At 38.9% G+C, this 14,467-nt stretch overlaps 1 protein-coding gene across 1 annotated transcript; it reads right to left on the bottom strand.

Moving 5' to 3' along the window:
- Positions 1 to 434: 434 nt before the first annotated feature.
- LOC104492983 (ras-related protein Rab-8B-like) lies at positions 435 to 12,256 on the bottom strand. Its single transcript, XM_010135595.1, has 9 exons — positions 12,199 to 12,256; positions 10,189 to 10,249; positions 8,979 to 9,039; positions 7,537 to 7,614; positions 6,562 to 6,651; positions 5,712 to 5,777; positions 3,480 to 3,530; positions 2,956 to 2,980; positions 435 to 514 (listed from the first exon to the last, which is right to left on the bottom strand). The coding sequence occupies exons 1-9, from the start codon at positions 12,254 to 12,256 to the stop codon at positions 465 to 467; spliced, it is 540 nt and encodes a 179-aa protein (XP_010133897.1). The 3' UTR covers positions 435 to 464.
- Between the last annotated feature and the right edge of the window lie 2,211 nt (positions 12,257 to 14,467).

Raw genomic sequence — 14,467 nt, forward strand, 5'->3', positions numbered from 1 at the left:
CTGCTTAATCAATAATAATCACATGACTTTAATTCTAAAGGACATTAGAATACTAACTAGTTGACTGAGGTATAAGTTAAAAGTCCTTCAAAATTTAGATTATATAGTCTTGAGCAAAGTAGGAACGGAGACTGCACAAAACAATCATAGTGATATTAGAGAAGCCTGTAGTACCCAGCATCTGATGCTTAGGCAGAACATACCATTTACCACCACCCGCTCGGAAAAAAAAGCTAAAAAAATTCTCATCTAAACATACAGCTGATGTGCACGCTAAGATACAGCACATTTTTCAGTGTCTGACAAAGCAGACTGTACACAGAAAGAGGTCTATACTGACCGAAAGCACACCGATAAAGTGCAGCCACTCAGACATTTAATACTGCTGGAGAAGAGGGGTAGGGGCAAAGCAACAAAGAAAGAGAGAAATCTGCATTTTACCTTATCCATAAGACCACATGAAATTAGAATTCTTCAGTTTCAGCAGAGGACAACAAAATTGCATTAAATTTTTCTACAAATAGAAAAAGATGAACTTTACATGAACATTAAGCAAAGTAAAATATTTATACTGCATTATTTTATCATGCATAAAGTGAATTTCCTATGGTCTTACCTCACATTTATGTACAGTTTAGCACAGCTAAATGTAAGAAAATAGCAAGGTTTTTTTCTTCCCCCCCACCCCCCATACAGAGCAGATACCCCAATTCGCTGCTGCTTCAAGAAGCACTTCATAGACTCTTACTACTTACAGGCTCTTTCAAAGGGAAGGTCATGGAGACTAATATTGAATGAATACTTAACCACACAGCGGAGACAGGAAAAAACAACACAAAGCATTCTGTAAACGGTGCTGAACACAGAACACGTCAGTTTTGGTTTGCAGACAACCCCTGAGATAAAAATCAAAGTATTACGACACCAAATAAGTCAGAGGTAAATTACTGAAAATAAACAACATTCATAATTGGTGTCACAACACTTTCCGTATAGAAGCACTTTTTTTTAACCATACAGAAAACGTAACTGCTTTAGCCTGTCCAAGAAAAACATCAAGGGTAGACAACAGAGCAGTTTAGGGTTGCTTTGTTTTTTCACTAAACCTTGTTGCCACGAAGATTTTTCTGGTTTAGTGAAGCAATAGCAGTTTATGAGAGTCGCCATCTAGTTACAGTAACTATTTCAGTTAAACTACATGTGGGGACAGGTTGATAACCGCTTAAAACTTTATGGAACCAGCTACTAATCTTAAACCATTTAAAATCAAAACTCTTGCAGTCTAACACTACTGGCCCATTCGCTTTCAAAATATTTACAACAGACCCGGAGATGACAAACTGAGTACGTAACCCCACACAACGAAGTGGTCGTCTGTGGTAACAACCAACTCACTGTTTACAACTCTAGGCAACACAGCGAAGCAGAAGCAAGCACAGCAGACATTAACTTTGACAATGACAGCATGCACCTATCCCCCGGTAACAAACACCCAAACTTGTAGGTAAAGCTTACAATGGTCCGAGTTTGGCACATCAACAGAACTAAAGCACCTGTTTCAATTGCTTTTTGAGGAGATCTTTTCAGAAGACAATAAAAAAGTAGTAGAACAAAGACTAGGTTATACAATGCTCAGTTGAGTAAAAAAAGGCAACTACGTTTCAACTCTGCTTCTAACAGTCTAGGTCACCGTACCAGTTTTTGATGAAAAATTAACTTCACTGCTTGAGCAGACCAGAGAGGGCTTCACACATTCAGCACTAACTGCATATCTAAAGTACGTTATCACCCCAGTGTGACTGTTTCCTTAGTGCCAGAACTTGATAAACTTTAGCAACTGCACAGGAAACTAGTTTTTGGACACCTCTGTCGTCAAGGGTCAATGCTTCCAGACATTAACGAACCATCCTTAGAATTACAGAAGAAATGGAAGTCACCTTTAGAAGCAGTCATTTCTGAACAAATGAATCCGTAAAGAGGTTACTCAAAACTCATGCATTCAGCTTCCACCAGCCACTTAAGTGATAGTGATGAGGCCAATTCGTGACAATGATTTCAACTCCAGGGTGTGCCTCATCAGAAACAAAAAAAGGTGCAGGCAGTTCGAGCTAACAAAGGAAAGTTAAGTGAGGAAAGACACTGTGTTTATTCGAAAAGCTGGAAGGTGCATCTGTGAATCAGACAGTGACTGGCAATTCAGAACACAACTTTGCTAAGTCAGGGAAGGAAAGAAAAGCAACATACTACATTCAGAAGAGAAGCCAAGCCATAGCTTCTGCATGAACAGATTTGTGCACCTAAAAGACAAAACCCAAACAAATTATTAAATGCCAATTGTTACAGTAATTCTCATCACTGGAGTGTCAACACCCACACTGCAGTCATGGCCACGAGGATACAGCATAGAAAATAACAGAAGTGAGACTTAATTTTCCCCTGGCTCTTCTGCTTCAAAATAAATTTGTTTGAAAAGAGAAAGAAAAACCTGCACAAATCTGTTAAGAATCTTACTTACAAGTCAAACTGTGCAAATACAAATGTAAGATTGTGCTGTAACAGGCAGTAAGAGGCCAATATGGATGTGCAAAGTTAAAAGAAACATAGCAGCTTTTGCAACAGGCATTAAAACAGGAAGTAAAAAAAGGAAAACAAGTTAACTCTTGCATTTGTGTCTCCACTTCATAGCTTCCAAATCTGAGAAAGAAGAGCCTGACAGATCAATAGGCTTAGTGAGCAAAATCCACTTGATATTTTGTGTATCGCAGTCTACGTTCAATGGAGCTCTCAGCAGCAGCTTGGTGGTATTATTTCTGAGGCTTTGTGACCCTGTGCTTTCAAAGAAGCAGAAAAGGTTCTAAGTGTGCTGCAGTCTATCATTAGAAGTTCATCAAAGTAGCGTGCATCGAAAGAAGCTGCTCTTCTTAGATCGATTTTCGGTTATTTTTACTGGCCCACCTGCCCCTGATGAACTGTTGTCATTCTGAAAGAGAAGAGAGTATCAACATCATAAAACGCAGAAAACTTGAGTCTAGCTTTCCTAGCGCCCCTCCTCGCTTCCCCCCACCCACCTTGCAAAGCAACCACCAGAGCCAAGGTTTACTGCAACCTGAGCTCTTCAACTATCCAGACTCTGTTACTCACTCAGTAAAACTGCCTCTTTTAAAAAGAAACATTTATTCAACGATCCAGATCTCCAGCCTATGCTGAAGGAGCGACTACGATGTTTAATAAAGCAAGGACCACACTGTTAAATTTCGAAAGAACACATCAGTTTCAGGCTGCCCAATGTTAATGTTCATGCAAAATAAACACCAGTTACACTCTGATGTGTAGTAAAGTGTGATAAAGCACTGTTTGCTCACACTTCATCTAACATCCACTGTAATCCCCAGGAATTTTTTGGCCGGGCTGCTCCTCAGCCAATTACCACAGCAGTCATTTCAGTGAATCTAGTTTGTATGCCAACTGGAAATACAAACCATTTTTCTGTTGAGCTTTGTCATAATGTCCCGTGCAAGTGTGAAAAACGCCTGGTGAGGAGCAGAAAATAGAAAAATTTTAACAAGTGAAAAAAAGGAGAGTTAGTCACATGACACATTACAGGTAAGGTAGATTTGTAGCAGCCAGACACACGGACAATACGGTATTCCGTAGGCCACTGCCACCACTTTTAGTTGCAAGGCACTCTATGTACAATAGCCGTTCATTTAAAACTGCGTTAAGCATGCTTTAGAAGAAAAAACTATTTCTTTTTAGTCTCCATCCCTCCGATCTTTGAAGCAATCTTTGAACATTTTCCTATTGCATAACTCTTGGGGGGTGGGGGGGAAATCTGCTGACAAAAAGGCTGCACACGCTGATACTTCTCCCCGCCGTCCCAACTGTATTGCGCACCACAACTAGAAACCCACAGGCAGCTCTGAGGACGGCATGCCTGGGAATTCACATTAAGGTTAGCTTGGTTTCTGTCCTGCAGAAGTTTTGCTCCTGGGCTATGGATAATGTTATTTATGCTTCCAGCATCCCTATAAAAATAAATAAATAAACCTGTCAAATATCAGCATCTCAGACTTCAACTATGAAGGAGCAAAAAAAAATTCTGCAGCAGAAAAATTCTGCAGTTCTCCAGGAGCAGGGAAAAGCAAGGTTTTAGGCTATGTGGAGACATCAACAATCCAATGACAGTTCCAGAAGGTAAAAAATTGTAAACATTTCCCCTGTCTTTGTTTTTTGGAATATATCCAAATACATCCAAAGACGGAAACTCATTTAATTCAAGTAAGTCACAACAAACAAATTAATTCACTTTTGATTACAAGAATATCACAATTCTGTCAACCATTTGGTGGAAATAAGAATAAATTGTTACTTGCTGAATGCCTACACCAGCTGCATTTTTTAATGCTTTCTTCACTATTCATCTCACAATTTACAACAAAAATACTCAGATAGCCAAGTCATCTGGAGTAAGCACAAACTAATGTAAATTTAGTCACCTACAGGAGTTAAAATGAAATTACAAAGCATGACATGAAAGAGCAAGTCAGCCATCTGAAGGAACTAATGAAGCAGACAGCAACTTTTTATTAGGAGACGACAGCTATCCACCACCGGTATTAGCTGCTAATGCTCACACTTCCATCATCTGGTGTAAGAATCATAATGACACTGCGAAAATCATGGCAAGCACTATTCCAGACGCAGCACAATGCAAATAAATCCATTCTAACTATATCGTACAACAATCATCCTGAAATTAGAAAAAAATGCTTGGCTGGCACTGCATCAGTTATGTTATTTTAAAGTAACAACCTTCTTGGTATCTATTTAATTTGTTAGCTGCGTGATCTGAATTAAGTATGGAGGACTTTGAAAAGGTATCCCATCAATACACATGGAAAGGATTTTAGATTATTATGTAGAGGAACAACATTTAAGAACAAGTCTACTTTATCTGAACAAATGAATCCGGAAATAACTGCCTTTTGATATCATATTATTTTCTCCACCCTTTTCAGAGTTAAAATCCTGCTCCCCACCCTCCTTGAGATGACAGGAGTGATTCATAGTAAGATAGACTGGAGTTAAGCCACTCTTCCTTCCGATTCCATTTCCTTATGCTCTCATAAATAGGGATCCTGTGTTCTTAGCACAAAGTCTGTTTGCAGGAAAATCGATTGCAAGTCTATGGACAGGGTATTAAGAGCCTTCTTCCTCCCCTAACATCAGCTTATGAGAGTCTATGCTGATGTTCCAGGTCAGCATACAAATCTCCAGTCTCATCTGCATAGCACGTATTTAGTACCAACCTGAAGGCTCCTTGACACAGTAACACTTTATTCTGAAAGTAAAGAATCTTGAATGTGATTTCCTGCACAAAGCGTTGTTCTAAAACTACACCTACTCCCTGTCCAAAAGCACTTGCCATTTAAGTAGCAAGGCACAGGAGTCTAAAGCAGCTGTTTTCTGCAATAATAGTAACCTACTCTGTTAACGCCCATTTAAAGAGCAACCCCAGACATTATCCATACCCCAGAAAACAAGAAATGTCGGATTTTACAGTAGTTCTCTAAATATGACAAGATTGGGGACGCAGGAGCACAGCTGGGACTTTGGGTTCCAGATCAGGTGAGAAAGCCCAGCAGAACATGGAACATGCCTCCTCAATAGCAGTTCAAGAAACACACCTAAGTGTAACACCAATCCCTTACCTCTTCCACATTTATGCTGGATTTTGCACTTGTCTCCAAAAACTTGATTCCATAATCAATTGCTAACTGGAAGAGAGATTAAAGTTTTTGAAGTTCCTTTGTAAAAGGACTGTTTCACACAGGATCATAACAGAACAGATGCTGTACGCTGCAGCAGGCTTTAAAAGCAAATCCAAGCAAGCTTCAGTTCTGCTTTTCTCTTGCAAAAACATTAAAGTTACTAGATAATTAGACAAAATACTAGAACAAGCCATACCCTTATGTAAATTCAAACCCAAAGATTAACTGCTCATAGAAGGACTTATTTAGGACCTAAAAGAACATTAAGACAGAATCTTCACTGATGTGGATTTATGGACCAGATCACGTACAATCACCCCATAGGTTGTTGCATGAAAGCAACTACACTACTTCAGCTGTGCACATGACTGATAGGTTATGCAGTATTCTTGCTTGCTTGTTGTGCAGAACAGCTAATTACTAAGGCTTTAAAACAGTGTTTATGACAAGAGAGTGTAACCACTATGGTGAATTTAGTACAACATGATGAAACTACATACAAAGTTTTATATTGAAATTTAGAATACCTTGCGCTACAGCAAAGGTTAACATTCTTTGCAGGATCTCCTCCTCAAGACAATAGTACCATTAAGTTCATTTAAACTTGAATATAGTCAAGTGCTATTTAAAAACAAAACACCCAAACCTGGCATCCTACAATATATAAAAGTTTCTGAAACACGAGGTTTGAGTTGAGGCCCATTATCTCTCATATGTCTAAAACATAACAAATACCCAGCAGCCAAAATCCTAAGAAAAGAGGGCTTCTGAATAAGGTAAGTCACCTTACCTTCTCCCCTTTTTCTTTTGAAACTTGTCTTTTTTCATTCATATCACATTTGTTACCCAGGATCATTCTTTCTACATCTGAAGAGGCATGCTGAAAGAACAAGTCATCTCTCAGAAACAAAGTGCATCACTATTTAAAAGAAACGTGTCAAACTCATCCAAAAACAGTATTTAAAAAAGTTATCTAATGTGAAAGACATTACTGAGAAAGAGACTGACTGTTGAAACAGGCAATTTAATATTTAAATATTAAAAGGGGTTGGAATAAATAGTCCTAGATTAAGTTTACCTGAGTGTTATTCCAGATCAAATACTGTACTACGAGCTCTGTACAGGCTGCACTGGCATTTGGCTATTCTGGAAATGTAATGGTGCACACTTGACTTTGAAGTGGTGCATGGACATCTGGGGTATTTGGCTGAAGCATCTTTATACAAATATTTGCATTTTAAAAACAATATTAATAATATAATATATTAATAAAAGACTTAAAGTAGTAATCACTTCAGCGAGAGAACCTTTCTAGCCCAGTCCCTATTGCATCATGTTGGTCACAATTACAGGAACTTTGCTGAAGAGCCAAAGAATACAAAAGCAAAGTCCATGTCTTTTATGTTTAAGGGAAAAAAACCCAAACAAACAGTAAGATTGTTACCTAACTACAGCTTCACTAAAATTAGGGTTTCTCCTTTAAACTTGTAATGACCTATCCCTACTTGACAGCACGTCCCATTAAATAATTTAGAGTAAGTTAGCAGGAAGGAAGCTTACCCAAGACCAAATTAAAAGGTCAAAAATCTCTAACTGGACACACAACCCAGTAACCACTGTTATGTTGAACTGTGCATTCTCTGCGCAGTCTAACTTGGCCATATGTGTTGGCTAACATAATGAAAATTAATGATTACTTGGTTATTATTTGTCCTAGGGAAATTGTAAGATGGAACAAGTAAAAATTACGTTCCAAAGCACTTACCTCCTCTATGTTTCTTATCCAGTTTTTTATGTTGTCAAAAGACTTTTCATTTGTGATGTCATACACCAGCATAATTCCCTAAGTAAAATTAAGAAAATCTAGTTAAATGAGCTAGCACTGTTGGTTGACTTTTGATGTATGCTGTTGGTTTGATTATACTTGCAAGAAATTCAACATACGACTTACACACCTATAATCCTTTCTCAAAACATTATGCCATTGCTGGGAATTTACCCAAAAGATTACTAGTTAAGATCTTTTGCCACTGTTGGAGGTCAAACACACCACCTATATGAAGTTTTAAATTATAAGCCTATAGTCAGGAAAAGTTTGGAAATTCTACTCCAACAGCAACCAGGACTCTATTGTTAAAGTCAAGTTTAGAAGCAGCAGCTTTAAACAAAGATGACAAACCTATGAGATTCAATCTGTAGGGGCCAGTGGATACTCACAGCAAAGCTGACACTAGACGTTCTCCCTGAAGCTTTAGCTCTTTCTGACAGTTATGTACCTCTACTAGTGTGGGCTCTCAGCAAAGCATGGGAAACCACACAACAGCTGCATTAAGGACAGACTCCATTCCTTCCTGCCTTTCCAACCATTCTTCTCAGGACAAAGAAAAGCCCTTGGCCATAGAGATGGAGAGAAGGCCATGCCACTGACAACTTTTTTCAAGTACTAGGAAGCTCTGAACCATAACTCTTTCTATTTCTCCCCATCTGTACTCCATAACAGTGGAGTTACCTGGACCCACAGCCAGCCTCCAAATGGAACGGATCTCTTCATACAAAGCAGTAAGAACTAGGAGCAGCATAGCTAGTAATCAGCAAGTTGAAACTAACAGTGTCCCAGCAAAGTATCTCAAAACAGAGCATTAAGGACCATTACAAGCAGTTGTACTGCAAAGAGTGCAGGGTCTAAGTCAGTTATTCAATTTCAAGTTATTTTTAACGCAGGAAAAAGTAACAGTAACTTTTGCAAGGTGATTTTATTTCTAGCCTGGATTTTGCATTCTCTGCTGGCTGAAGGAAAGGCAATTCAGTGAAATACACTTTACAATACTGAAATAATCCATTACCTATTTTTCAAACATTTCAAATGCTTAAAGGGGTTGATTGCATTAAAAAGCCTGGTCTGATTAATGCTTGGCAACTGAGCTTCTTATTACAATCTGCAGAAACTTTAATTATATTACAAAAGACAATAGGGCTTGTAGTTTCAACAAAAAAACCACAACTACACAAAGTACCAGCAGGTTTAAAAAACAAAAATAAAAACCCCCCCACAAAACAAAAAAACACCAACCAAACCACACACTTTATTCCCTGCAGCTCAAGCCACAATCGTCCAATCCTCCAGCTGAACACTTACACGATACAACCTTAAGAACAGCAAACCAGTTACACTAGTTGTGCCTCTTTTTCGTAAGTGAGAGCACTCACCATGGCTCCTCTGTAGTAAGCTGTTGTGATTGTGCGGAATCTCTCCTGGCCTGCTGTATCCCTAAAATTCAGTAAAAACAAGTATTTTTTGATGGTGATCGTTACAGTCTTCTGTACTTAGTGATATCTCTTTAAACAGAGTAACAATGATACTCATTCATTAAGAAAAAGATACCATATAGAAGGCATTTGCACGAATTTCTTCAGCCCTTAACGTGTTCCTCACTCCCAAGCTTATAGCAGCACCATAAATATGGCACAAAAGCATTTAAATTCTCACGCAAGCAATAAAAATCAGCATTACACAGCCTTCCCTAGAATAATTACGAAAGGCAGCTCTGATGCATCCGAGTTCTGCATTAAACAAAAATTAAAACATGCAGCAGTAAAATATTTTAGGATATTGCATTTTCATGTATTGTTAGCTGTTAAAGTCAGCCACTACGCCTTAGTGTGCTGATATTTTATCCTAGATGACTTCAAAGCAGTATCTATCTGCGAGTCAACAAGAGGACCAAAGTGTTTGCTACTAGTCACGCCTAGGGGGAGCTGAACCCCAAAGGTCTGGCAAAAACCAGCTTTTTGACTTACAGTACAGACAGAAAATTTGTACCAGCCACTCTTGGCACTTCACTTAGTCACAACAATTCTGGCTCACATGCAAGTATCACAACTATCTTTTCTAGAACTTGAGGAATTGGCAAGAGCCCTACCTAAATTTCCAGTAGCATCTGAAGAGTGTGACATGTGTAATACTGCTACTCAGAAAATACTCATCTGCTGCCATCAGGAGGCTCAATCTCTACTCACCCACACACAAGGAATGTGTGCCTCTGTGCCTCACCTGTGCCTCTGTGAGTACAACTAGGTATCACAGTAGCAGAGGAGATTTCATTTTATTAGGCCGGATATTTTGGTTTACAGCTATGGAGTTAACACTTCTTTTCCACACAGAATAGTTAAAAAGAGCATTTAAGAGGGCAGCTTTTGATAGAACGGGAAGCCGCTCTACCATTAGCAGGCTATTTCCTGTGCTACTGACGCAGAACCACTCCAAGGGCAAGCTAGAAGCAAGCACAAACCTGATGGACAGTCAGTGAATAAAAGGGATGAAACTTCTGGTACACCTAGGCTCAAAAGCTATCAAGACTAATCGCTCAAAGATTAATTCAACACTCACTGAAAACGTAAATTACCTTACAATACTTACCATATTTGTAGCTTGATTTTCTTTCCATCTAATTCTATTGTTCTGATCTTAAAGTCGATTCCTGGCAGAAAGAGAGACACTCTTAAGTTTAGCAATAAACAAAATGGAAGTGTTCAGTTTCTTGACAATTTACTACGAGCAAACTTAGGCAAAATAATTACTCTGAAGTTATCATTTCTTCCAAACACCAGGAAGTGCTGAGGATGCACCCAGGTTTTCAACTGCATCCAACATGCCAAGGATAAATCATTCTGCACAAAGAAAACAGGCTAAACTCAGACTCACTACTAGTTTGTCAAGATTACAAGAGGAAGATTTAATCTCAAAATTCTTCCACATTTGCATGGATAAGGTCACTAGTTTGAACGCGTATTTTTATCAACTTCTAACTAGTCCCTGCAGTTCAAGTCCATTTCAAAAAACACCTGCTGGCTCTGAGGGAAAAAAACACATACGATGACCCCTTAGTTCCTTTTCAAAACTGGTATCTGCTTCTAAAAACTGCTACTTAATGCCAGCTAACCAGACATCACAGAAATGGTAAAGCATCACAGGAGATAAAAGCTATACAGATAGTTACTGAAGGTGGCTGAAGTAGATCAGGACTTGTTTCAAGAACACCAGTTTAGGAGTAGTTTAGATTTTCTAGGAAGCTACAAAAGGCATCAAGAGAACACACCTCTCCTCCTCCCTTACTCTTCCACATGGTACCCATCAGTTGTGAGATTGGTTTTGAAGACACATTTTAAGCCATGGGTGGGGAAAAAAAAATTCAGAAGGGCTTAATAACATATTTTAAGGTTTAGAGAGATCAAACGGATCAAAGCCAAACCTTCTAAACAGAGTAGCCTTTACCCTGGACGATTTTAACTTTCACATCTCTAAACCTACACGGTAACGTAGCTCAAATTGAGACTGCTCAACTCCCACGACGTGACTGCCAGATTTTTGAATGCCAGGACAGCCACTCCCATGTACCCTCCAATGGATCTGTTCTCAAAATAATGGCCCATATTTTCTTCACTGAACCTTTAATAGCTACTTGATATTTAGCCATAGTTTGTAAAAGACTGGGGAGGCAGGGAATGTTATTTATTTTATTCTTTCTTCAGATGCAATTTAAGTGACAATTATCAAGAGTGTCTTAATTGGGAAAATGATGTTTCTAGCTTTAAGAACTCATCCATCACTTAAAGAGGGAACTATGAGATTTTTTAATATACTAGAGTAGCATTTGTACATGAAATATGGATATTCATTAACTATTCGACTTACATTCTTCTCACATGTGATATTAATATTTTAATATATTGAAAATACCGAGTTTCAGCCACTTAATCTTGATATGCTATGGATACGTGGTTTAGCCCATTGGTTAGGAAAAAAAAAATTATGAGCAGAAATATCACATCAGCACTTTCAACAGCATATGAAATTAATTTCATTAATTTAAAATGCTATGACTACTGCTACAATTGCAATTGCACAAGATTCATTAGTAGATTTACAGGCAAAAAAGATGCTTTCATTAATTTGCATCCTTCCATAAATGACATAATAATGATACTTACTTTTAAAAAATTCTTATTATATATTACAGAATTCTGGCAAGTCTTTCCATTTCACATTTGATATAATCTTGTGTGTCTCTTGTTGTAAAGATTTTTCGCCTAACTAGGTGCAACATCTGCTGGAAACAGTTGTATTCAGGTCTGAAAACAAATGACCTTTGCTCTGAATAGATTTTCTTTTGGCCTCAAAGGCTATAAAGTACAAATACACATTTTTCTGGGAATGGTATTGTATCATGGAAAGCAGCAAATTAAACCAGTTTTAAAACTTTGTGACTAGGCCTGAAGTCTTAGAATTAGGTGTAACAACTATTGGGAAAACTGAGTTTGGAGACTACTGTGGTTTCAAGAATTCTGTATGTGCTGTCAGCTACTGAAGCTGAGACACATCAGCAGTGACAACTCCCGCAGGGAGGGTTTTCGGAGAAAGCAAGCTTACGCTGCCGTTCGGGATCTGTGTGCACCAGCCCACAGCTTGCACAGACTGGTACTGCCATTCCTTCGATCACCTACAAAACTCAGGATCCAAACAAAAAATGTCTTATTGGAATGTAAGAATTCCTGTAGGAATTTCACAAAAATTCCCAAATAAAGGTGAATTTCAAAGCTGAAAGAAGAATATGAAGCGGAAGGCCATAAATACCTTTGTTATGATACTAAGAAGTTTAACAAATGCAGCTGTAACTTCTTAGAGGCTAAAATGAACTAGAAACTGGTGTTTCTTTTGTTCTTTCACTTCAGAAACAGGAAGTGGTGAGCTGCAAACATTTGTAGAGCAAGCCTGGTGACATGTGCTACCACTTCCTGCCAAGTATATTCGCATGGCTAAGTACAAGCAACATTTTGGTTACAGTTAAATTACGCCACATAAAACGCTCCAATGCCTATAGCATTGCAAAAGTAATTATTGACAGAAAGTTTCCTTTATCAATAAATTCTTACTTTGCACAGTCACGTACTGGGATACCAAAGTCTGAAAAGATACTCAAGTCTAATAAAGAAGAGTAATTGGTGAATCAGAAAGCTTGATTGCAAAAGATCACACAGCTTTCACAGTTTTAAAATGCAATGTGCAGTGCTGTTCTCTGCAGCAGGGAGACAGAGCCCAGAGGTGTCTGGATATCCTGCTGATTCAGTTTTACAAGTGTTTAGAAAACACAGACACAGATTAATTTAGAATGCAAAGGCTAACAGGGAAGTTATTTAATTGCTAGAGAAGAGTTGCCACACTAACACCTGACACACTGGTGCCCACCTAGCAAGCCAGGTCGTATTGGATGTGGCTACGAAAGCATCTGCGCAGGAATCACAAACACGCAGTCTGCAAGAAGAAGTGCAAGCTGAGACCCCAGCTGTGCGTTGGTTAGGACTGCAATCGCTGCCATTTCCCTTGCAGCACGTGGTGAAAGTCGCTGAGTGCTCTCCTTTTCAGAGCCTTGCTAACTATAGGACAGGGACGCATCCTCTCTCCTTGCTCTGCTGAGGGTATTTTCTCCCATAGCTTCCAACAAAACTCTTCAAAGAATACACAGCAGAGAAATATGCACGCTAAGAAAAAGTCAGTGTCATTAGTGCCACACAAAGACTTCCAGAAAAAACCAAGAGCTACATGTTGCCCTATTTATCTTGTATCGCTATGCAAAGCTAATAAATTTCACCAGCTAGGGTATTCTGTTGTGTACCATTGTCCAACACCACCCAGCCGAGTATCAGAGGCCACGGAGGCTGGCCTCACCTAGGCCCCTCTTGGTTTAAGCCAGGAAGTCATGTCCAACTCATACACCGAAAACTCTTCTGCCACAACTACTTCTTTCACCACCACTCCCTAGTTACACATTCCATTTCATTCCAGCCAACCTAGGCAGATTTTACCCATAATTAATCTGTAATTAAAGAGACATTGGGAAACGTTCCAAAGAGCAGCATTACGGTACAAAATATTCCGGATTGCCCAGCAGCACACACTGAGAGGTTCATTTTCCAGCTTTGGCACCAATGGTTTTCCTCCATCAACCTCAACAAAACTAGAGTGAGGCAGTTCTTCCAGGAATGTAAGGACAACCCGAGCAGAGATGCTGAAACAGTTCATTTCGCTACTTTAGTTTTTAGAACAGGAGCTTACCCTCAAGGCATCACTGCTACTCCTTCGTTCTCCCCCATCCATGATTTTAACCCATGATTTTAATCAGAGCCCGTACCTCAGGTTTTTCAGTGCTACACAATCAGTTTCAGCTACATCTCTGCTACAACCTCTCCCCACACAGTACCTCTGTTTACACTTACAGATTGTCTTGTTTCTTCTTTTAAACAAAATTTCTGTTGCAGAAAATGCTACAGCACAAAGAAACCAAAACAAAGAAACCAAGTATTCTGGCTGGAGCAAGTAAATTGTTACAACAGTATCTGCGAATACTTCCTGAGGGTAAATGTTTCTCTGGTCCTCACTCCGCTTAGCACAAATGTACTGGAAGGGCCATGGTCTTGAGTAATACAAGTAGTGAAAGATAGACAGAAAAGAAACGTATACAAAGAAATGTTAAAAAAAAAAAACCACGTAGCCACTGGCAAGCAAATACTATTTTTAATATTTACCTGTATTATACAGTTAACCAGTATTTTAAGTTAATTTTTCATATGGCTCAATATTAGTTTGCAGCAGCTGGACGTCACATATGAGAAAGCTGAATGAACAGATGACAATTCCTGCT

Source organism: Buceros rhinoceros, unplaced genomic scaffold (genome assembly GCF_000710305.1).
Source record: "Buceros rhinoceros silvestris isolate BGI_N320 unplaced genomic scaffold, ASM71030v1 scaffold23504, whole genome shotgun sequence".
Taxonomy (NCBI): Eukaryota; Metazoa; Chordata; class Aves; order Bucerotiformes; family Bucerotidae; genus Buceros; species Buceros rhinoceros.

Coding starts and splice junctions, on each gene's coding strand:
- LOC104492983 (XM_010135595.1), bottom strand. CDS start 12,256: ATGGCAGTACCAGTCTGTGCAAGCTGTGGGCTGGTGCACACAGATCCC. Junction 6,652..7,536: donor GGATAAGAAACATAGAGGAG/GTAAGTGCTTTG, acceptor TTGTTCTTTCAG/CATGCCTCTTCAGATGTAGA. Junction 5,778..6,561: donor CAAAAGAAAAAGGGGAGAAG/GTAAGGTGACTT, acceptor TCTCTCTTCCAG/TTAGCAATTGATTATGGAAT.